Genomic DNA, 20776 nt, shown 5'->3' with positions numbered 1-20776 from the left:
CTTAGGGGGTGTTTGGATGCACCCTCCAAAACTTTAGTACCTGTCACATCGAATGTCTGGATACTAATTAGGAGTATTAAATATAGTCTAATTACAAAACTAATTGCACAGATGGAGTCTAATTCACAAGATGAATCTATTAAGCCTAATTAGTCCATGATTTGACAATGTGGTGTTACAGTAACCGTTTGCTAATGATGGATTAATTAGGCTTAATAGATTCATCTCGCGAATTAGTATAGGGGTTCTGTAGTTAGTTTTATAATTATCTCATGTTAAGTCCTCCTAATTAGCGTCCGAACATTCGATGTGACCCTCCTAAACTTTAGTATCTCGTATCCAAACACGCCCTTAGCATACACGGATGTTGACGAGGAGGAGGTATTGGCCGGGAGGAAGTGAATGAGAGCAGGACCCGCTCGTTAGTGAGAGAGGGAGAGAGTTGAGTAGGGTGGACTGTGGATGACATGTAGGATCCACTCGACAATTTATTCAAAAGCCACAACTGCTCTAACCAAACGGTCTTCTACTTTTCCCACAACTGCTTTCTCACAGCTACTTGTCCACAACCCATAGCTCACAACAGCTTTTCCAAAATCCACAACCCAACCAAACACACCCTTGATCTTGACAAACTCCACCAGCCGCGTGATGCTCGACCGATCCGCGATGTCCAGCAGATGGAAGATCACGTCGGTGAGGCCAAAATTCTTTAGCTCCTCCACGACCAAGGAGTCCTTCCCCTCGTCTTGTACTATCAGCATGATGAGGACACCGCTGCTCACGAGCTACCTGCAGATCTCCAGCTAGATCCCTTTGTTCCCTCCGATGACCACCGCAACCCTGTGGTCAGATGATGTGGACATGCCCTTTAGAGGGAGGCATCTTTCAAGCTCTGTTTACAAAGCAATATTTTGCATGTTGCGATGTGGACATGCCCTTTAGAGGGAGGCATCTTTCAAGCTCTGTTTACAAAGCAATATTTTGCATGTTGCAATGAGCTAACGTACCTAGTTGCCATTGCTACTGTCTGCACTGGTGAAGGGCGATGAGGTGAACCATGAGAGGAGTGAAGCGGCGGGGCGACTATATAAATACTAGAAGCATAGCTCTGGCCCAGCTGCTGGGTAAGTTACTACTAATTCAGATTAGTAAATTGCCACTAGAACTGTAGGAAGGAATAGAATTGGGTATAATAGATGGATTGTATTGCATTGAGGCCTTGACTGGTATATATAGAGTATAGAGACTTGGGGGGCAGGCTCCCCCGAATACATATGGCAGTCTACGATATGTATATCTACAACTACCAAATATACTTTAACATCCCCCCGCAGTCACAGCAGGAGCACCGCAGATGGTGAGACTGGAGAAGAACCCGAAGGCCAAAAGCTGACGGGCTGACATGCCCCCGCAGTGATAACATCGGTGCGGTGCGGATGCTGTGACTTGAGAGAAAACTGGAGAGTAACTCATGCAGATGATAGCCCTTTGTGCTGATGTCGAGGTACACGAGCAGGAGGGCGAGTAGCCATGGTCGAGGATGCCGTGCGTAGTGTATGCCGAGGATGAGGGAGCCGCACATGAAGCCGCGAGTGCACGAGGAGGCACCATGAGGATGGTGGCCCATAGAGGAAGTTGGGACAGAGCGCGGAGGAGCAGGAGGTGGCGACGAGGAGCTGGAGGTGCGGTGGGGGTGCTCGCTCGCACGGTCGGGGCGCTCGTCCGACCGGTCGGAGGGCTCGCCGGTACAGTCGGGGCGCTCGCCCGACCGGTCGGAGCGCTCGCTGGCGCGGTCGGGGCGCGCACCTGCTCGGTCAGATTGTCAGGGCACTCGCTCGTGCGGTCATGCGCTCGTCGGTGCGGTCAGGGCACTCGCCTGCACGGTGGGGCACTCGCCCGCCCAGTTGGGGACGATGGCACGCACCAGTGTTGCCAATACTAGACGTGCGAGGTAGAGGGCACCAACCATGTGTCAGCGTCGAAGGAACCAGCAGAGAAGGCCTCCAAGGCATTCGCAGGCGTAGAAGAATGATGAGGTAAAAGATGCCGATGCAGCCCGCGGTTGCTGTAGTAGACAAATGAGGTGGAGATTAGACTGCGACGCTAGCGAGAGGTGGTGCTGGATGAAGCGAGGAGGTAGACCCAGACAATCTAATGCAAGGCCTGAGGATCTGGATGACGCGGCAGCGGAGCTCAAAGGAGACGGTGAAGAACTCAAACATCCTGACGAAAACCATGCGCGCAAGGCGCAGCGACTCGTATGACAATGAGGTCGTTGATGTGGTCGGCGGCGGTGAGGATGCAACGGCGAAGGAGACCACGGATGGCGCCGCTGCTTTCCGAAGAGGCGATGCAGCGGTAGCCCTCCATACTCGGGGAAGAGGCGCGCAATACGAGGACGAACGTCACGGGAGCCGGGTGAATCACGCACATTGGCTGATCTGACCGAGTATGCGTGAGGCGATACGACGATGGGTGAAGTCGGTGGAGGCATCCCGATCGGTGGAGGCGACGACGAGCTGACGGAGGTCGGCATGTGGATGAAGTAGCGAGGAGGACGGTGCACATGGACGTCCCCTAGGGCACTGTCCATCGCACCAAGCCACACAGTCGAAGACGGGGCAAGAGCTGGTGAAGTCGACACCGATGTTTAAGTAGAGGCGAGAGGTCGACGGCCAGTAGGCGACACAATCTCGATCTCTGGTCGGGCAAAAGAAAAGGAAGACACAGCAAGAGCATCTCGTGTAGAACCTTCAGGTGCACGTAGGCAGAAAAGATGGAGCGGCGCAAGAAAATCGCGCGCCAACGGACGGCGGCGCAAGGTGGTGGTGAGCGCGGCGAGGGGGAACTGACGGCGCAGGGATGCGCGGCCGAGAGCGGCGGCTCGAGGAGCAGATGTGCGAGAAGCAGAGGCGTGGGGCTGAAGCGTCCCCACATCAGCAGAGACTAAATGTGTTGCAAATATCAGTCCTAGGAGGCTGATAGCATATTTATTCAACAGATAATTCAGTTACCATACAACTCCCGAGGGAGTGGGCGTGAAAGCCACGCCGTGATAAGAAGCAAATAAATAACAGCGGTTAACCAAGCGACTGCCAAAAGACAGCACTCGGGACTACACGATAGCAGAAGCATCTTGTGACGGCCAACACCACAGGCAGCGTTGGGTGCAGACACAACCTCCTACTCAAAGTCCTCGGCGATGAAGTCCGGGTCTTCCTCTGTAGCAACGAAGCAACGGTGAGTACAAGAGTACTCAACAAGTCCAACCCCATCCACGGAGGGTGATACAATCAAGAATATGCAACGGATAGTAGCAAGGATAGGCTAAGGTTTAGTTGCAATAAAGCTAGATTTTCATCACATGCACGGGTTTGTTTTCAAAAGAGTGTTTGTAAAGCTTTTTTCCTTTAGTAACCGAAACATTGAGTGGGGTTGATCCTACACAAAGGATCCAAATTTTAATGCTATCGGACTCCCCGTCCGCCATAGCCCACGGCACAACTGTCGGACACTTCCAAAAACTCAACACACACACACACACACCATAAAACCATTAAATCCCAAGTGCTAGTTATGTGACCAAGCCGTAACTCGTCCAATGCCGTGGACACGTCTACCCGGATAGGTTTTAACTCTCAGAGGTTGTACACTTTTCCCACAAATAGGGTACCGCAGCACGATCACCTTAGTGACGGTGCGAATCCTAACAAAGCCATTACCCACCTTAGCTAAGACTGACTAGTCAACAAGGACCTATCCACGAGGCCGTAACCGGGACCTAAGTCAAAAAGATCTTACTCCTTTTCCATGGGCTCCCGTTGCTCACCAGCTCACTCGAAGACTAACAGTTTAGCTAGTGGGATTTATGCTAAGCCATTGCCCATACAACGGTCGAGTGGTTGCACGATGGTTGAATTAGGCAAGATGACACATCAACTCGGTCCTTAACCATGACAAGATGGATATCTCCCAACCTTGCTCAACCACTAAGGTACGAGCTCACAATTTGGTATTTCACACAAGAAACACCCATCCATCTCATCTATGCATTCCCTCTCTTTACACCCGAACACCCATTTTCTCATTTGAAAACACTCACGCATTTATTCTCTAAATAAACCATTGTAGTCATGATTGAAGTTGAGTAACGAGTTCCTAAGCATTCTAGCAGTAATTATCATCTAAACAGAGCAAATCATATTTAGAGATAATTATAGGACAACAAGGAATAGTCATAACAATCAAGGGGTGGCTATCCAACCATGTCTTGCCATAAAAACAATATGCACTTTTATAAAATAGGCCGATAGGTTGTGTTTGAAAAACTAGGAATAAATATGCATCAAAGGGTGAGATTGGACTTGCCGTCCTCAAAGCCTTCCGGGAGTTCCGGCTCACGCTGCTGGTCCTCGGGCTCGGGCTCGCGGTCAAACTCCTCCTCGGATACTCCGCGATCTACGGCACACACAAACGGGCATACAATAAATAAAAAAGAAAATAAGATTTTAGCCGTTGAGCTCCGAACAGAGAACGCGAACGAAAAATAGGTAGAATGAGTATTTTCGGGAAATTTAGATATGGATCGGGGGAATTATACTGGAGGATGACGTGGTCGAATTTGGGATTAATTGGAGGAAGTTTGACGCATAAAATGACGAGTTAAACATGGATTAGGGGCTCAAAAGAGAGTTTAGGACTAATCCGCGAGAAACCAGGGATCTATTTGTAAATATTTTCAGGAGTGGAGGGGCTGATCTGTGAGAAGCTCTTGAGAGTGGTGGAAGGACTTATTTGAAATTTAGGGAAAAGAGAGGGTTAGATCGGAATTGGGGAACTTTTATCCCTTCTCCTTCCTTGAGAAGGAGAGGGAGGAGATGGCCGGTGGTGGCCGGCCATGGCCTTGCCGGCGGCGAGGGGAGACGGCGGGGTGAGGTGGAGGAGGGTGAGGGGATTCCATTTTGACCCCTCACCTTGGGCGGGCGGCACCGGAAAGGGGGTGCCGGCGGTGGCTTGAGGCGGCGCTCCTGGAGGTGGTGGCGACAGTGGCTTAGGCGGCGCTGGAAGTGGGGGAAGGCCTGCGCGTCGCCCTCCCTTTTATAGGCTGGGGGGGGGGGGGGGGGGGGGGGGGGCGATGGCCGGCGGCAATGTGGGGGCTGGGCCGGCAGGCGGCACGCGGCAGGTGGCGGTGGTGGGGGCCGGGCGGCTCGGGCACCAGCGGTAGGGGTGCCAGGGGGGAGGGCAAGTGGTGCGCCAGAGGGAGGGCCGGGGCGGCCGGGCGAGAGGGGTGGCTGCGGGCGGCACGCCGGCGCCGGGCGCCTGCTGGGGTGCAGGGGCCGGCGGGGTTAGCGCCGGGGAGCGCGGGCGCAGGCAGTCGGGACCGGACGGCCGGCGCGCAGGCACGGCAGAGGGGGCTCGGGGTGCGCAGGGGCCGGGTCGGCCGGGCGCCAGAGAGGCCGGGCACCAGGGGGCCTGGGCGCCAGGGGAGTAATGGCACCGGGGTAGCGTGCGCCAGGAAGAAGGAGAAGGAAGAAAGAAGAAGGAAGAAGAAGAAGAAAGGAAGAAAGAGAAGGAGAAAAAGAAAAAGAAAATAGATTGGGAAAAAAAAAGAGAAAAAGGAAGGGGAAAACCAGCGACGATTGCGGCACGCGGTCGGAGCACGCGTGGCGGTTTGTCGACCGGCACGTGGCGAAAATTACGGGAGAAGATAAAATGATGGTTGTAGGCTTGGGTGCCAGGACAGCGAAATTGCGGGGAAGATTTTGGGTTTTCGAGAGCTCAACGTTAAAAATATTTTGAAAGTGATTTTTAGCGGGTGATTTAAGGTGGTGATTTTTGCGGATGTTACAGGGGCCGAGGGCGGAGACGCGAGGAGCAGAGGCGCGCGAACGAGGGCGGCGGCGCGAGAAGCAGAGGCGCGGGGACGAGGGTGACTGCGCGAGAGCAGAGGCGCGCGAAGTAGAGGCGCGTGGCCGAAGGCGGCGGAGACGAGGAGGGAGGACAGCACCCAGGTGAGTTTCTTCACGATCTGATCTTGCTTGACGAGGGCGGTGGATTAACTGGATCCGCCGCGGAGATGGAGGGTGCTGCCCCCGGCGGAGGTCATGGGCAACCTCCCCGGGGGGGGGGGGGGGGGCGCTGGATGCGCGCCGTGAAGGATGGCCGGCGGCGCGCGGGAGGCAGGGAGGACGAGTGGAAGCGGAAGGTTTGGTGTAGGATCTGAAACTCTAAACTCGTAATACCATGTAGGAAGGAATAGAATTGGGTATAATATATGGATTGTATTGCATTGAGGCCTCGGTCGGTATATATAGAGTACAGAGATTTGGGGGGCAAAACTTCCCCGAATACATATGGCAGTCTACGATATATATCTACAACTACCAAATATACTTATATTATCTAATAAGAACATCAATGATTTCATCTGCTTTGTTTGGTATACGGTTATACGAAAGCACTGACCAGAGCCTGCCTTTGGGAGGGCCAATACTGCTCTGTCGCTTCTAAACTTACCCAAATTTCTAACCTTGGGAACCTCAGCCATTGTCGTTGCTGCATCCAGTCTATTTTGGAGTATCTCGTTTGCAGTGTCCTTGGCTCTTCTACAGTGGATTGCACCTGACTAATATCTTGTTACAGTCTTGGCACGTGAAGAAACTTACGACCTGTTTTGAAGGCAAATCTAAAGGTGCCATTTTCATAGTTCAAATGGAATGTACTCCCTCCGTATAGGAAAAGAAAGTCGTTTTGGACAAGGTTTGGGTCAAACATTAGGAATATAAATCATGAATAACTTTTAAGTTGTTGAGTTTGGAAATGTGAAAGCCATATAAATAGATTTATCTTGAAAAATACTTCCATAAAAATATACATATCACTTTTTGATAAATATTTTTATAAAAATAAGGAGTCAAAGTAATGCTTTGGAGACCGTGTCGCGGTCCAAAACGACTTCCTTTTTCCTATACAGAGGGAGTATCTTTTTAGAATACATGTAATAAAAAATTTCAAATATGGTGACTGGTTGGGTTCGGGCTCCTGCTACTGTTGGACCATTAGCAAAAATGCAAAATGGGGCCTTGTAGTAGGGGCCTGCTGGAGTTTTCTAATCTTCTTTTGTTTTTGGCTTCGACTCCAAAATTGTAGTAGGGATATTGTTTAAGTTTTTTTTTGCTTTAGTTGCTATTCTGAGGAGGAGAGAACGAGACTGATAGGTGGGCCCGTGCCACGTCGGGTTACGTGTCGACCAACGAAATCGCACTGGATTCGTGGGCGGTGTCTGCTGCCGAGTGCCCCGTTTCCAATCCGGTTCCTGGCAGCGCCGCACGAGCGATTCCTCCCATATTGCCTTATTGGATTCAAATACGAATTGCGGGAGAGATCAGGATCCCCTCCGCGCACGGAATAAATACGCATAGAAGATCAGAGGGGAAGATATATCGAGGATAAGAGCAGGAAAACATAGGCGTCAGCGCGCCATGGCGATGCTGAAGCTGAACCAGCTGGTGTCATTGCAGCGGCAGCGGCAGCGGCGCCGGCAACGGCATCGGCGTGTTCGCCAAATCCAAGCCCGTGGTGAGCCGCCTCTTCCCGTGTAACAACAAAGATCCGCAGCCCTCGTGCAAATTCAGGAATAAAAAAAAAAGAATTCCTGAGTCCTGACCTTGGGTGGAAGGAGAACAAAGGCAATTTGAAAAGGGATTCACTGTACGGTTAGAAAAAAAAAGGATTCCATAGGGTTGCGCAAAATTGATGAGATTTCGGGAGACTGGAGTCTGTTAGAAAGGGCAGTTTATCCTCTCCTTTTTTTTTTCTAATTAAACTGAAACACTACGGGGTTTCTAAATCTGCAAGGGTTCTACTTCTTGCATCTGAAATTTGATTATAGAACAACGATTTCTGCATGTGATTTTGTGCTTGAGCTGTTGATGCCTGTGTTATTCATAATCATGCATGATATGCCGCAGATGGACCAATTTCTTCACGGGCGAAACGTAAGGGCTCACCTTGTCAAAATGATGATAACTCTCTGGATGGTCAAATAAAGGGGTACTCAGGACCAAATCTTCCAGAGGTACGGCTTTGATGCTGGTGGATTGCATTGCTCACTATGCCTGCTTGAATTGCATACAATTAGTTGACCTCCAATAGCTAAACAAAATTTTGTGAGCTGACCTTCTTATGCTGCTATGTCCTACGGCCCTGATGGATTAGTAACTGTTTTATTCCATCTGCTGCGAAATTTAACTCTCCTAGCAGGAATGTTCAGTCATGAATTGTAGATCACCTTGTATGTTCTGTCATGTCAAGGAGTTGACTTCCTATTGCTATCTCCAGCTCTTGCTTGTTTGGTGGACCTCCGATAGCTAAACAAAAGTTTATGAGCTGACCTTCTTATGTTGCTATCTCCTGCAGTCCTGCTGGATTAGTAACTGTTTATATTGACAAAACCCATCAAGTTGCGATTTGTTGCTAGCCTCTTCCACATTTAGCACATGCCATGCAAAAATGGTCCAGAATCAAAACCTTTTTTTTTTTTTTGGGGGGGGGGGGGGGGGTCCTTAGCTTCTCGTCTTTCTTCTTTTCTCCTTTTCTGAGCTTTTTCTCGTACTTAATGATAAACATGCTTGGCATGTTCTACCAAAAAAAAAACCCAAGGAAGATACTCCATGCACCTTTATCTATGAAATCATAGAAGTATGTGGTCTCTGTTGCTAATGTACAGAGTCTGATTGCCCTTTGTCTATGTCTACTAAAAATGCAACTATTAATGTTGTTTCATTAATCTTAGTAATATGTCTGAAGATTAAGCTTTATACTCTTAGGCATACCCTCAGCATGTGACCCACCTTGTGCACTGTCCACTTGTCAAACATGGAGACATGATATTGTAATAATGTTTACCAGCATTTGCAGGTAGGCCTGCAACAGTAGTAGTCCCTCTCAATCATTCTACTTAAGGCCAGATTGAAAGCAGCCATAGTGCGCTTGCTCTTAAAAATGAAATATTGCAAATCATCGTTAGGCGTCCTATATTGTATATTCATAAATAATCACATCAAGAGGTTGTCTTATCGGCAGCTGGCAAGTAGTTACCATAAGTTTCCATACTGTCTTTAGCTCAGAACACACAATTTAATAAAATTTCTGCTTTCTGTGATGGACTTGTGAACTGCTTGTCCTTTTAGAGCTCCATTCGATAACCTGATGTGTTTGATCTATTATCTTCTCATCTTCGTAGTATGTAAGTTGCGTTTGGTTATGGATCTAGTGTAGCACTATAGTCTCCGAAGCAGGTTTCTATTTCATGTGCTTTCTGACTGCTAATATATTCAGATGCACTACCGTACACTTTTGTCTGTTCCTTTACTACATTGACTTATTTGATATTTCTATTTTCAAGCATACTATTGTTCAATAAAAATAATTTCGTGCATTTTGGTTGGCGCAAATGTCAGAAACCTATTGTTAACTACTTCTGTACTGCATTCCTAAAGCATGCAAGAGTAGATTTTCATAGTTATCTGCACCGGACTCCTACACGAGTGTCCTTTTGGTAAAGCCATCCAGAAGGGCTTTTGCGCGAGAATCTGTATGCTTACACAATTACATTCCAAAGCACTGTCCATCTCTGTAATTCTTTGCACTTTACCAACTGAAGTAACCATTTGCATTCATGGTAGAATTTTTATTTTGTTCAATTTCTTTTTTAAAAACTGTACAATTGTATTATTTTTGTTCTCCTGATTAATCGTTTGCCTTTACAATTCCATTGTTGATTTCTCTCCCACGGACACTTGCAGGACATCTGGTGTCATATACATTCCCTAATGCCAATGCGAGATGCTGCCCAAGCTGCCTGTGTGTCTCGAGCATTTTTAGGTTCCTGGAGATGCTATCCCAACCTCGCTTTTACTGTGGAGACTTTGGGCTTAAATGAAAATGCATGCGGAAATGATAAAAAATCAAGAGATTTTGCCAGTACAGTTCATCACATTCTGAAAAAACACTCTGGCATTGGCGTGAAGACATTCAAACTCAATGTTTACAATAAGCACGAGGTTTTTTTGAAAACTAATAAGCAAGAGATTTGTCTTGTTGATCTCGAGAATTGGCTTCAGATTGCCATTAAACCAGGGATTGAAGAACTGGACCTTTCTCTGTCTGAAAGAAGTGCAATTTATAACTTCCCATGCTCACTTTTATCTGATGGAATTGGAGACTCACTTCGATACCTTCACCTTTCCAGCTGTAACTTTCATCCCACGGTCAGACTTGGTTGCTTGAGAAGCTTGACAAGACTCGCGCTGTGTTCAGTGCGTATCACTGGGGACGAGTTAGAATGTCTACTTTCCAGTTCTTTTGCTTTGGAGTGGTTGGAACTCAAGCTTTGCAGTGGAATTATTTGCCTGAAAATACCTTGCCTGCAGCAGCTTAGCCACTTGGAGGTGATAACTTGCTCCAGGTTGCATGTGGTAGAGAGCAAAGCTCCGAATCTATCGAGTTTTCGCTTTGCTGGTGACCTCAATATACAACTCTCGCTTCTGGGAACATCACGAATTAAGAAATATGAAAGATTCTGTTCTGGTACTGTCTTTTATGCTCGTACTGAGCTTCCATCTAGCATGGCAAATCTCGAAACTCTTTCCATATATTCTGAAGTTGAGGTATAAACAAATGCAACTGCATATAGTTATTTTATAGAAGGAACACACTATAGTTATAATTAAATCCACATTTTATTTTGCAGACAGTCAATACGCCAATGGTGCCTAGCAAGTTCCTTCACCTCAAGTTTTTGACTATTACTCTTGGTGGACAGACATATGACGTTTTTTCTCTGGTTTCTTTCTTTTATGCTTCTCCTTCCCTGGAGACTTTCATCTTGAATGTAAGTCATTGTTCATCCTGCAAAGATATTAAGTAAGCACAGTACAATTATTTTAATAATTTTGATTTCTCATCTGTAGGTGCGCCCGGAGGAATCAATGGAGCGTATCTCACTTCTTGAAGATCCCTCAAATCTAAGGAAGATATCAGAGCACCGCCACAACAAGCTCAAGCGTGTGTGGATGATCAATTTCTCTTCTATAAAGACCTTGGTTGAGTTGACATGTCATATTCTTGATTCTACAACGTCACTCGAGTGCCTTACATTGGACACCACTCATGGTGCGCCTAGATGTTCATGTTCTGTCAACAAATCTGGAAAATGCTTGCCAATGCGCAGGAATGCACTTATGGAAGCCCATAGAGCACTCTTGGCTATCCAAACGTACATAAAGCCGAAAGTTCCCTCCACAGTCGAGTTAAATGTTTTGGAGCCCTGCAGCCGGTGTCACCTGCTTGAGGTTTAGATATCATCATAAATATTCAATGTTGTAATTCCTTAAGTTAGTGGAACTGCCGATAAGTTTTGGGGTGTCTCATTAGTTGGGAATTATTCTTACTTTATCAGTACTGACTCTGTTGTATGATCTGACGTGCTTCATAACTTAAGTCGGCGGTGACCTGACCTCCCGATGGCGCACTGCACTGGTTTGCGTCCGTGCTACTAACGAAACTGAACTTTCTGAAGAATAGATGCTTAACAGCCTAAATAGAACTTCAGACGCTGCAGATTCCTAGCACATCGCCGGGGACAAGCTTGAAAACATGCGTCCGATTCTACGGAATGCCGATAAGCATGCAAGCAGCTTTAGGATCACCCGCGACTTGGTCACAGCTTCGATGCTGGAGGGGAGTAACAATCTGGCTAGACAAGCCACTAGTTCATGGAACTGCACTTCCTGAACCCCATGTTGTTCAGCTCCACAGTTGTGTAGTACCACTGCCTCCTGCACTGGGCAATCCAAACAGGCCTGGATAAGCCAAATTCCAGACTGGGAATTCAGAAGGTGAGAAGGATAACCGGCTGCTGACACGAAATGCAGGCTTGAATCTCTGAAAGTATGATCACGGCTTGAAACATAACATTTGACAAAAACTGCAGTGTCTGATGTAATATTCATTGAACTTAATAGGAATGCATCCTTCCAGTTCCACGATCACCGAAACAATTTATTTTTCATCATCAACCACCACTAATGACAAACTTTGAAGTTTCACCTAGGAATGCACAAATATGCATGCTGAGCAGCACTAATCCAGAGTGCAATCAGATATAGATGCAGACTAACACTAGATGGGACTGATCGCCAGGGACCAGGTACTCCCACCTTAAACGAAGAAAAATGAAGGAAATAATATGCACACCATTTCTCAATCGACTCATGATCACGAGCCAATGCATCTCATGATCTAAACAATCCAGAGCCTTCCACAATCACTGATCCGAAATTTATTCATCATCACCCTTCTCCCCGACGGACCAACTTCGAAGTTTCAGCTAGAAACAATCCAAAGTAGAATTCCTTGCGGATGAAGACAAAAAACTAGATGGGACTGAGCACAAAAAACCAGGCACACCCATATAGAACGAAGCAAAACCAAGGAAATGAGGCATACGGCATTTTTCAGTCGACTGTGCAGGATACTGCAACTTATAGATGAACTGGTGCCCCGATCATAACCAAATACTTAGCACTCAGAGAACACGCATCACAGAAATTAGAGCAATACGGATGCATTCACGAACAACTTGGTATCTAGGAAATTCTCAGCAGTTTCCGACAACTTTTATTCATCTGAACATTAAAGCGATATACTGCGAACTGCATCGAACCCGATTGGGTTCCTCACCAGGGGGCACACCGAGTTCAGCGCGCGCAAAAAACTACAGCTATTTCACATCTAATGCTGAGGAACTAATTCCTTACTCACATGATTCTCCTATCTGATCACAGCTTGGCATGTAAAATCAAACGGTTCTGTACTGCAGGGGGACTCGCACACGGGAATCTATGACAGGCGGGGCGATTAAGGGAGCAGAACCTGTCCATCCAGAAGGTCGGAGATCTCTCCGTAGGGAGCGACGATCCTGCGGCGGATCCTCTCCTCGTCCCACTCCCTGGCCCTCTGCGCTGTGAACACCATGCGATGCTGCAGGGTGTTCGTCTTCCTCTGAACGAACGGGTCCTCGACCGCCTCCCCGAGCGCTCGAGTCAGGAACCCCGCGTCTCTCAGAAACCGAAGCAGCTCCGGGTCGGAGGGGTAGGCGTACAGGAATGGTAGAATCTCTTCGCGCACGAACTGCAGGGCATCGGCGACCGAGGCGAGGTCGGCGAGGCGGGCGAGGTTGTCGCAGGTCCACCCGTAGTGGTCGACCATAGGTTTGAGGTAGTTGTGCATCGGCCTCGCGCTGGCGACCTTGTCGATGCCCCGAACGCGAACGGTGACGAGGTGGCGGTGGAGGAAGGGCTCCGGGAAGTGGCCGTAGGCGGCCGCGAGCAGCTCCATGTCGGCGAGGCCCTGCACCACGTGCTCCTGCTCCGCCATGCTGCTCGCCTCGCCTCGCCGACTGCTTCTCCGCTGCCCGCCTGCTCACCGCCTCTCTGGAAACTTCTAGGATGCCTCACCGCCTCTCTTCCTTTGGATTGGGACGAGAGGTAGGCGAGCGATTTGGCTTTGCAATGTGAATTTCATTTCCTCCATCCCCTCCCCCACGTTATATAGGCGCCCGCCCCCCTTCCCAAAGTTCAAACGGAAAAGGGAAGGTCGTCGTCTGGTCACTGACGGGTGACCAGTGGGCTGGGCTCTTATTTCACAATGGTGGGCCATCTCCAGACAATTGAGATTTCCTCAGGCCTCAGCCCAGCTCAGCTGTGTAGACAACTGCACATCGTGAAGGCGATCGAGAGGTCCCGGATACGCATGACGCATCCTGCCATTTCGAAAGGTTGCCTAGCCGTGGATGCGGCAGGATCAGTGCTGTACTGCTGTTATACCGGTCACAAAAGGTGTTGTTTGCGACATGGTAAAAAAAAAAACACCGCTGGGACCACTAATTACAACTACTAGCATAGAACATATGACGAGTATAGCAAAGCTATAATAATATTTCGAAACTCCTTTTGAATACAAAGTTAAATGTACCGTTTTTAAAAGTGCATATAGAAATAATATACTGCTAGTAACTACTGTTATAACTCACAAAGTGTAAGCTACTATTATAACTCACAAGCCTAGATTAAAAAAAAAGGCGAAAATACATTATAGGCTGTTATATTTCACGTAGGAAATGATCATTCAGTTCACAAGCTCTCGAAACAGTAGCTTTCTTCAGTATTGGAATTTGTGAGCTCTCAAAATGTGGTTGAAAGAACTACTCCATTAGTCCCAAATTGTACGTCATTTTATCTTTTCTAGGTGCATAGATAGTTGTATGAACCTAAATATAGTGTATGTCTAGTATGAATTAAAAAACCAAAATGACCTACAATTTGAAATGGATAGGGTAATTCTCTAGCTTAGTTTCAAGAAACAATCTCAAAAAAATACTTTTTTTTGATGAAACAGGAGGGGAAGGTCCCCTGCTGGTTATATATTATATATAAGAAAAGAAGAGCAAACAAATTGTCCAGTACATCTCAAGAAACAAAGAAAGAGAGGAAAAAATCATAAAGATTACAATATATGCTCTAACCATTCTAACATTGATTGCTTCCATTCCTCTTTTACGCGAAGGACAACTTGCGTAAAGACAGTCTTGAACCGCAACATGGCACTATGGACTGATGGATTGATTCCTTTGAATATCCAGTCATTCCTTTCCATCCAAATACACCAACTCATGAGAATAATGACTTCCATGAAGAATTAAACTTGAAGTTGAATTCTGAGGCTATTGAGGATATTATAGGGCTCTTCTGTCAGGTTTGCAAACAGGCCTATATTAATCCAACATTCCTGAGCAAAAGGACACTCGAGGATAAGATGGAACAAGGTTTCTTCTTTATTATGTGTGCATAGGACACAGGAGTAAGAGGGCAATTCCATATGTTTTCTTCGAAGAACATTTCTTGTACTCAATCTGTCTTTGAGAAGCAACCAGAAAAAGAATTTATGTTTGCTTTGGCATTTAGATCTCCAAAGCTACCTGAAAACTGGATGAACATGATGATGACCTGTTAGAGCTCTATATGCTTTTGATGAGGAGAAATGTTAGATTGCCCCAAATATATGTCCAGCAGTCTTCCTCATCATTTATTGAGATGAAATCCAAATCAGCAGCTAATTGTAGCAATTGATCCATGGCTAGGGCTGTTAGAGGTAAATTGAAGAGCTATTGTAAATCTGTTAGCACATAGGCCTGCCTGATAGATATGTCTTCCTTTTTAGTGAGTGAATAAAGTTGTGGATACGCTTGGGCAGGAACCTTATTGTTCCACAGATCATGCCAAAGTAAACATGTTCATCCATTTCCAACTGTTACTGACGCTAAGCCCTTAAATTTGTCCATAAGCTTGACAATGTCTCTCCACCAAAAAGATCCTTTTCTTACTCGTCCTGGCAGTCTACCAGTAGTATAATGTTTCTCCCAAATCAGATGAACCCATGGGATATCTGCTCGGTTAAAGAATTTGTGTAGGTATTTGAGTAAAAGAGCTTCATTTTGGGTCCTCAGATTTAAAACACCAAGGCCACCCTCTTTCTTTGGCAGGCATACAAGCTCCCAGGCAGCTTTGGGTGACTGTCTATTATTTATATCAGATTTTCTCCAGAGACAACATTTTCTATACTTATCCACTTGTTTGTACACTGTCTTATGTAATAAGAAAGTGCACATATGAAACATTGGCATAGCTGTGAAGATTGAATTTGTTAACTGAAGCCTTCCTGCATCTGATAAAAAATTTGATGTGGTTACCAATCTTCTTTCACACCTGGATACCATTGGTAAAAATTCTTCAATCCTGGGTTTAGTGAGACCCAGGGGTAGCCCTAGGTAAGTAAAAGGGAAACCACCTATAGCACATCCAAAGGTTTGTGATAAGAACTGCAATCTATCTTCTGTGATATTAATAGGCACCATCATTGATTTAGAGAAGTTAACTTTGAGACCAGTGGATACTGCAAAATTCTGGAGAAGCTGTTTCAAGTGCAGAAGCTGGTTGGGGTTCCATAATTAGTAGGGTGTCATCTGCATACTGTAAGATAGGGAAATCTTGACTGTATGCCAAAGGAATAGGGAGGTGCAGATGACCCTGATCTCAAAAAATACTAACTAGCTAATTCTCGTCTACTCTCAAGCACAGCATTTCCTACATATATAAATCAACTTTTAGTGGAGCCGGCAACTTTTAGTGGAGCCGGCTGCCAGTGTTAGCCCAACGTGTTGAACCCCACGGCCAACACCGCACCTAATCACCCCGTGTCCTCGTACCTAAACCTTGCAACAGTGGACGCCGCAGCCTCGGCCGAGGCCGAGCCCCACACCTAGAAGACGCTGGATTAGAGAGGCGGAGGAGAGAGCCGTCCGAAGGACGAGCGGGGTGAGACGATGAGAGGGGTAGGCGACTCGATTTGTTTGCGCAGCGAAGATTAGCGCTGACTATTACTAAACTACCCCTCCTTACAGTAATTCAACTCTTTTTTAATCAACGGTTGATAATAATCGGGTAGGGAGGTACTCAGGAGTTGTTGGTGGAGTTGTGGGTGCATGTGCATGACTATATCCGCCAATTTTTGAATCCTAGAGTTCGCATATTTACATGTTTGTATTTTTTTTGCGAGTTACATGTTTGTATTTAATGACCATACGCTCATAGTGGGAAGTTATACTTACTTTTAGAGGCATTTCATCATACTGTAGTGTAAGAAAGATTGACAAGTCAACGTTGATCCACAAGTCAATTTCGAGGAAACATTTCGGCATTTTTGGCATAATTTGCAAAGACACGCAAGTTTCACAAGTTGAAGGGTCTCTCCCTCAAGAAAAATAAAAAGTGTGAGAGAAAAGGGGGACGCGGGTTAGCACAGAATAAAAGTCGCTTAGGTCGATGTGGGGTTCTAGATGATTTCGTTAGCAGAACCGTATCTTTCATCGGTGACGTGCAACGATCAACGATGGCTACATCAGTTTTGGCCTAGCATTATCCTCCGGTATCAACAGTGTTATTGCAATTCTGTAGGTCAACCGGAAGTGAATTGTGTAGACTTCGTCGCTGATCCCGGCCAGTCCTGGCATCTCAACGCGTCCAAAGTCCAAATAGCACAGCTGACAGCAGACCAATCGTCTTCCATGATCATCAATTGTCTATCAGAAGGGCTTAGATAAACCATGGTCAAATCACACTGATCGTTCCATTATTCCTAGCTATTAGTATGTTAAGTAAGCTCAGTGAACAATTGGGGTCAACAGTGCTACCGCACGCCAATCATGCGCCGCGTTCCATTGCTTCTTCTCTTCCTGACTCTCCATCGCCTTCGCCTGGCGCCGGCGGCCGACCAGTTCACCTTCGACGGCTTCGCCGGCGCGAACCTCACGCTCAACGGCACGGCCGCGGTCACCGCGGACGGCCTCCTCATGCTGACGAACGGCACGACCCTGCTCAAGGGCCACGCCTTCTACCCTTCCCCTCTGCGGTTCCACCGCGGCGCGGCGGGCGGCGGCGGCGCCGTGATGCGGTCCTTCTCGGCCGCCTACGTGTTCGGCATCGCCAGCGAGTACGCCGACCTGAGCAGCCCCGGCCTGGCCTTCGTCGTGGCCAGGAGCACGGACTTCTCGACGGCGCTGCAGAGCCAGTACATGGGCCTGGCCAACGCGGCCAACAACGGCAACGCCACCAACCACTTCCTGGCCGTCGAGCTCGATACCATCGTCAACGCCGAGTTCGGGGACATGAGCGACAACCACGTCGGGGTCAACGTGAACGGCCTCGTGTCCCAGGTCGCCAGCGACGCGGGCTACTACGACGACGCCACCAGCGCGTTCCGGAACATGAGCCTGCTGAACCGCACGGCGGCGCAGGTGTGGGTGGACTTCGACGCGCGCGCCTCGCTGGTCAACGTCACCATGGCTCCCCTCGAGCTGCCCAAGCCGAAGAAGCCGCTGCTCTCCACCACGGTTAACCTCTCAGCGATCATCGACGGCGGCGAAGCCTTCGTCGGCTTCTCGTCGTCCACCGGCGTCGTCGCCAGCCGCCACTACGTGCTCGCCTGGAGCTTCAAGATGGACGGTGGCCCAGCCCCGTCGCTGAACATCTCCAAGCTGCCAGCCTTGCCGGAGACGACAGTCCCCAAGCCTGATCCTTCGAAGACACTCAAGATCGTGCTGCCGATAGCGTCAGCGGCATTCGTGTTCGCATTGGCCATCATCGCCCTTCTGATCCGCTGGCGGTGGCACAAGTACGCAGAGCTCAAAGAGGACTGGGAGGTCACGTTCGGCCCGCACCGATTCTCGTACAAGGATTTGCACCACGCCACCAAAGGTTTCCGCGACGAGCGCCTGCTCGGCATCGGCGGGTTCGGGAGGGTGTACAGGGGAGTGCTCCCCGTGTCCGGGGTGGAGGTCGCGGTGAAGAAGGTGTCCCATGAGTCGAGGCAAGGGATGAAGGAGTTCGTCGCCGAGGTGGTCACTATCGGCCAGCTCCGGCACCGGAACCTCGTCCAGCTTCTTGGCTACTGCCGGCGACACGGCGAGCTCTTGCTGGTCTACGATTACATGCCGAATGGCAGTCTCGACAAGCTATTGCACCATCAAGACGGTCCCGTTCTGAACTGGGGTCAAAGGTTCAGGATCATCAAAGGCGTCGCGTGCGGCGTACTGTACCTCCACGAAGACTGGGAGCAAGTGGTCTTGCACCGGGACATCAAGGCGAGCAACGTGCTCCTCGACGCCGAGATGAACGGGAGGCTAGGCGACTTCGGCCTGGCGAGGCTGTACGACCACGGCACGGACCCACATACCACGCACGTGGTTGGGACGATGGGGTACCTTGCCCCGGAGCTCGGGCACACCGGCAGGGCGTCCAAGGCCTCCGACGTGTTCGCCTTCGGCGTGTTCATGCTGGAGGTCGCCTGCGGCCGGCGGCCGGTCGTGCAGGACGAGCACGGCGACCACCACCTGCTGGTGGACTGGGTGGCCGAGCGGTGGCGCGGGGGGACGGTCACCGACGCCGTCGACCCGCGCCTCCGGGGCGACTTCGTCGTGGAGGAAGCGAGCCTGGTGATGAAGCTAAGCCTGCTGTGCTCGCATCCGTTGCCCGGTGCGCGCCCCGGCGTCCAGCAGATCGTGCAGTTCCTGGATGGCAGCGCGGCGCTCCCGGAGCTGTCGGAAGCTCACCTAGGATTCAACTTGCAGACACTGATGCGAAACCAGGTGCTGAACTCCCTCTCTTCGTCATCGACCGTAGCTGGTAACATCTCTGACATACCTGCAGCAAGATGAGCAATGCAAAGTGCTAATGAATCTTCATTTCACAAGGTGAAGTTGAAACTTTTGGTAATGACCATGACCTCTGTAATTCTTTGTTTTTTCCCCGCTAGGGAAAGAGCTATCTATGTCTGTTGTTCAAAACTTTTAAGTCTCCTATTTCCAGGTAGTCAACTGCGGTGTTGATCTTGCGAATCTTCCTGTTCCGGGAGATCTAATAACTTGACGTCTCTGGAAACACGCAAGGAGGCTTGAAAATTGACTGCAAACACGGAAATAATGTGCAACGGCTAGCGAGTAGCGACGGCAAGACGTGCAAACTCTGATCGTGTAACGAAATTGAAGGCCCTTTGCTAGGTCTTAAAAACCTTTGAAATTTGAGGCTTGTTTGATGGGGACAAAGTGACACACTGACAGTGGCTACCGGCAACCACTATTTTGGAATCTCCATAAATTAGGTCCGATATGCAGCGCGGGCCACTGACTGACACCGGATACCGGCAGCGCGGGCCGTAGGCAAGTTGGGCTGGCGAGTGCGTGTGGTGGGCCGGGAAGGCAGGCTAGGCCGCGCGGTGGAGTGGGCTGACGCGCGAGCACGGGCGTGGGCAGGGAGGCGGGTTGGGCCGAAAGGGTGAGCATGCCTAATGGGAAGTTGCCGGCCCATGTTAGTTTAAAATAGGTTTTTCATTTGTTTAAGTGTGGTTTTGAATTCAAATTTGAAACAGTTTTAAAATTTGAAGTGAGTTTGAGGCATAGGGTTGAAATGGCAGAGTTGGGATTTTTTGGATGGTTTTGGATTTTAATGGGGTTTGAGTGTGATTGAAATTGAATAGGAACCGTATAGAGATTTGAGTTGGAAATTAATATTCAAATTTGATTTGAATATTAATTTTAGAAAAAGAACCCTTATCCCGAGGATTGAGGGTTAGATTTAGGATGGGTTTTTGAGGGCAATAAAATGCATCACATATGTAAGTTCAATGCATGTTTTGGTTTGTAAAATAGGTTTTGAATATTTTAGGAATGAAGATTATGTTATATTTAGAGTAAAATTTAAAGAGTCCGTATTTTTTAAATGCTACTAAAAGTACCTTTAACTATAACGTGGTAGTTGGATTGGAATGAGATTATTGGGAGACTGCAAAAGCAACTATCCGCATAACGGTGAAAGTGATATTGTAATATCCTATTAACTAATTATTGGAAAATATTTATTGGGGGACTGCTGGAGATGCTTTAACATAGGCTTTAATATTCAAGAACTAAATAGTGATACCTCATATATCCACTTTATACCTCTCAGCATATTATAATCTATGATACCTCTTGATTGAGCAAGGCTGCAAGTTTTCTTTTCTCTAGCCTATGTGGACCGACTCAAAACTCATTCAATTTTTTATGAACTAATCTGGAACTGAAAAATAAAAAATCATAACATTACTAAGGGAATTCAAC

At 48.1% G+C, this 20776-nt stretch overlaps 2 protein-coding genes across 3 annotated transcripts; both read left to right on the top strand.

The window, feature by feature from the left end:
* Positions 1–5555: 5555 nt before the first annotated feature.
* On the top strand, positions 5556–11541 carry LOC117860569 (uncharacterized). 2 transcript variants are annotated; one of them, XM_072294258.1, is made up of 5 exons: positions 5556–6014; positions 7974–8080; positions 9810–10673; positions 10757–10897; positions 10977–11541. In XM_072294258.1, the coding sequence occupies exons 3-5, from the start codon at positions 9837–9839 to the stop codon at positions 11361–11363; spliced, it is 1365 nt and encodes a 454-aa protein (XP_072150359.1). In that variant the 5' UTR covers positions 5556–6014; positions 7974–8080; positions 9810–9836; the 3' UTR covers positions 11364–11541. The 2 variants fall into 2 exon arrangements, with proteins under 2 accessions (XP_072150359.1, XP_034599818.1); XM_034743927.2 differs by lacking the exon at positions 5556–6014 and adding an exon at positions 7269–7581.
* A 5637-nt stretch (positions 11542–17178) lies between these two features.
* On the top strand, positions 17179–19713 carry LOC117845623 (L-type lectin-domain containing receptor kinase SIT1). The gene is made up of 2 exons (XM_072294257.1): positions 17179–19390; positions 19488–19713. The coding sequence occupies exon 1, from the start codon at positions 17327–17329 to the stop codon at positions 19334–19336; it is 2010 nt and encodes a 669-aa protein (XP_072150358.1). The 5' UTR covers positions 17179–17326; the 3' UTR covers positions 19337–19390; positions 19488–19713.
* The last annotated feature ends 1063 nt before the right edge of the window (positions 19714–20776 follow it).

Source organism: Setaria viridis, chromosome 1 (assembly GCF_005286985.2).
Source record: "Setaria viridis chromosome 1, Setaria_viridis_v4.0, whole genome shotgun sequence".
NCBI classification, from domain to species: Eukaryota; Viridiplantae; Streptophyta; class Magnoliopsida; order Poales; family Poaceae; genus Setaria; species Setaria viridis.
The sequence above is the reverse complement of the archived record's forward strand: the minus strand, read 5'-3'. Positions and strand labels throughout refer to the sequence as shown.

Coding starts and splice junctions, on each gene's coding strand:
- LOC117860569 (XM_034743927.2), top strand. CDS start 7,485: ATGGCGATGCTGAAGCTGAACCAGCTGGTGTCATTGCAGCGGCAGCGG. Junction 7,582..7,973: donor TCGCCAAATCCAAGCCCGTG/GTGAGCCGCCTC, acceptor GATATGCCGCAG/ATGGACCAATTTCTTCACGG. Junction 8,081..9,809: donor CAGGACCAAATCTTCCAGAG/GTACGGCTTTGA, acceptor GGACACTTGCAG/GACATCTGGTGTCATATACA.
- LOC117845623 (XM_072294257.1), top strand. CDS start 17,327: ATGCGCCGCGTTCCATTGCTTCTTCTCTTCCTGACTCTCCATCGCCTT.